Genomic DNA, 2,700 nt, shown 5'->3' on the forward strand with positions numbered 1-2,700 from the left:
TACCTCAATCACAAATAAACATATCAAGATCAATGAGTGATTTTACGACTAATCCTATTAAAGAAGACAGTTACAGATTCTTCTCGAGATTGGTAAGATAATTACAATTTTTAAATTATCTGAAGTTGTATTACAGATGATACTAGTAATTTCTTGTTTTATTTAAGTTGGTAGCTTCTATTTCTTAAGAGAAGATTATGAATAATCCTCTAGCAAAATAAAATTTTGCTCATCAGACCACTCGCTTCATAAAAAATATAGCTTAAATCCCTCTCATAGGACCCTTGCCTAATTCAGTAGGTACTCTAGAGATTTTTCAAGATTATTCTTAAAAAGTTTAAGTGCATAGAATTGGGTGGTCTCCTGATTTTAATTTTTTTTTTAACATATTCAATTCACTCACTAAATAAATAAATATGTTTGCAGCATTTATTGATTTTTTTTGAAAATTGGTATATAATTGACAAGTGGAATAAGAAAATAGATCTTAATGTCAGTATGATACCTTAAGTTTATTAATAGCAAATATAAACTTAGAAACTTTCCACATAGACATGGAAGTGCATTTTCGTGGCTGTATAGACATTGCCCAAATTCTAGGCTGGTTCTATCTTTTTATAAGTGCCTTGCTTTCTACGTCTGACGAGATTTGCAAGAAAAATCCAATGGGAAATTTTGCAACGGAGAAAGAAGGGTGAAGAAAAGAGAGAGGAGGGCAGATCAGGGACACCATTGCCAGATGAGATTAGTATTAACCAGGTATGGTTATTATTTGTGAATGGTTAAATACATGACATAGAAATTTAAATTGATTCAATGGCTTTTGCTTGCACATTTCGAATGCATGTGGGTGGAGATCCATTTTTATATAAATTTGCTGCACAGTACTCATTCGCACTTTAGGAATGTCAACAATTTAGGGCTTCTGCATTTTCGCTATGGTAGGCAAAAAAAAATTAGGTTAGGGTTTCGGATGTATTTACCTGTTGCCATCACGTTTAAAAGACATGTCCTTTTGAGCTGCTCTGCTAATTAAATTTCTATTTTGTTGACAGGAGATATTGATGTGAATTTTATTTATCCGCCAATTGCATTTTCTTGAAAGTTTCGAAGCCTTTGAAACAAATTCATTTGGTGCTCAACCTTCAAAAATTGCAAACCCTTCTCTTCTGCTACTTTCTATATTTCTTCTCACAGACGATTGATTATTTTGAGTAGGTAATTCTTTATTTTCGGCGAATTTTATCATTGTTTATAAGGCTTTCTTTTGCAGTCTGTTCTTCAAGTATCTCTATGGCAGATCACGAATCCTTTGGTTAAAATTAGACATTTTCATCTTCTTGTGCCCATGCAAACTGCATACCACAGATTTTCAAAATGGCATTCTGTAAAAATAGATCTTCATTGTGATTGACAGTTTTAACACTTTTTACCTGATGAAATTCTTTCTACATAATTATTCTTCAGTGGGCGACCTATTCTGTCAAATGTTTTTTTAATGGTTTATCTTTCTTTTTGTCTGAACCAGATTCATAATGGAAATGGAATTAAAGGTAAGTGTTGGACCGCGGACGGGAAGAGTTTATGTTCGAGATCCAACAATGTGCTCAAAAATCAGTGGGGTAAAATATCAATGTCAACAACAACCAGCACCTGGATCCAAATTTTGCCATCGTCACATTGAAATGAACAGAAGAGGCAGAAATAAAGCTAGAAAACCCAATGTTCTGAGGTAAAGAAATATCATTTTTCTTTGCTTACAGAGGAAATTTAAGGAAATACAAATTGATATCATATCATCTATACATCTATTTCGTTTCATTAAATATAATGTGCAGGAAAAATGGTGATAAATACAAAGGTAAAGACAAAGGGAAATTCAAAAGAAGTCTACCTTCTAAACGGTAGGTTTGTCAAATTAAATTTGGACTAAAATGTATGTAATATTTAGATTATTTATAACTTTCACAATTCTCTTCGTCAATGTAATTTTTGGTTGTTTATAACCTATATTAATCTCTCTGCCATGTAATTCAGGGGAAGGTATGAAAGAATCCAGAATGATGCGGCCGAAGATATTGATAAAACTGAAAGTGCAAATTACAATGAGAAAATGGATGTGGATGAAGATATCGAAAAAATTGAAAGTGCAAACAGCAATGAAAAAATGGATGAGGATGGAGAGAAAAAAGGGGAGCAGAAATCAGATTCATACTTGAATGATAATTTTCTAGTGAAGGATGTTTCTCAAAGGAGAAGGAACAACAAACACAGAGCAAATAAACATCATAAGAAACAATTGTTGAATGAATATATTCATCAATTAAATCTAGTTCAGGAATGTATCCGTAATCTTGAAAGATTGTATTCATCATGCATTCCCAATCTTGAAAATGAAATAAAAGAGTCTTGAAAAGGAAATTGAATGAGGAGTTGCGTTAAAAGTTAAATCAATCATCCATTCTCTGTAATTAAGCCGAGAGGCTTTCTTACAGTGGGAGCAAATATCAATGTAAATTTTTTCAACTTTAAAAAAATTTTGACGTACAACTGGCTGTTCAAATTAATATTATTAATAAAAAAAATTATTATATATCTCTACAGTTACAAATCTGACTCGACAAAAATTGTTCATTTATAGGAATAAAGAAATCACCTCATTGGACAGTTACATGCAATACCAATGAATGCGAAATTCGT

General features: G+C 31.9%; 1 protein-coding gene across 3 annotated transcripts; it reads left to right on the forward strand.

Annotated features, from left to right (window-relative positions):
* Positions 1-606: 606 nt before the first annotated feature.
* On the forward strand, positions 607-2,421 carry LOC149549583 (uncharacterized). Of its 3 annotated transcripts, XM_089794934.1 has the most exons (5): positions 626-759; positions 1,056-1,214; positions 1,529-1,732; positions 1,839-1,904; positions 2,038-2,421. In XM_089794934.1, exons 3-5 carry the CDS (start codon positions 1,536-1,538, stop codon positions 2,411-2,413), a joined length of 639 nt encoding a protein of 212 aa, XP_089651060.1. In that variant the 5' UTR covers positions 626-759; positions 1,056-1,214; positions 1,529-1,535; the 3' UTR covers positions 2,414-2,421. The 3 variants fall into 3 exon arrangements, with proteins under 3 accessions (XP_089651058.1, XP_089651060.1, XP_089651059.1); XM_089794932.1 differs by lacking the exon at positions 1,056-1,214 and having other exon boundaries at positions 607-759; XM_089794933.1 differs by lacking the exon at positions 626-759 and having other exon boundaries at positions 1,083-1,218.
* The last annotated feature ends 279 nt before the right edge of the window (positions 2,422-2,700 follow it).

This window comes from Cupressus sempervirens, chromosome 7 (assembly GCF_028749045.1).
Source record: "Cupressus sempervirens isolate cs-2001-9-10 chromosome 7, ASM2874904v1, whole genome shotgun sequence".
Taxonomy (NCBI): Eukaryota; Viridiplantae; Streptophyta; class Pinopsida; order Cupressales; family Cupressaceae; genus Cupressus; species Cupressus sempervirens.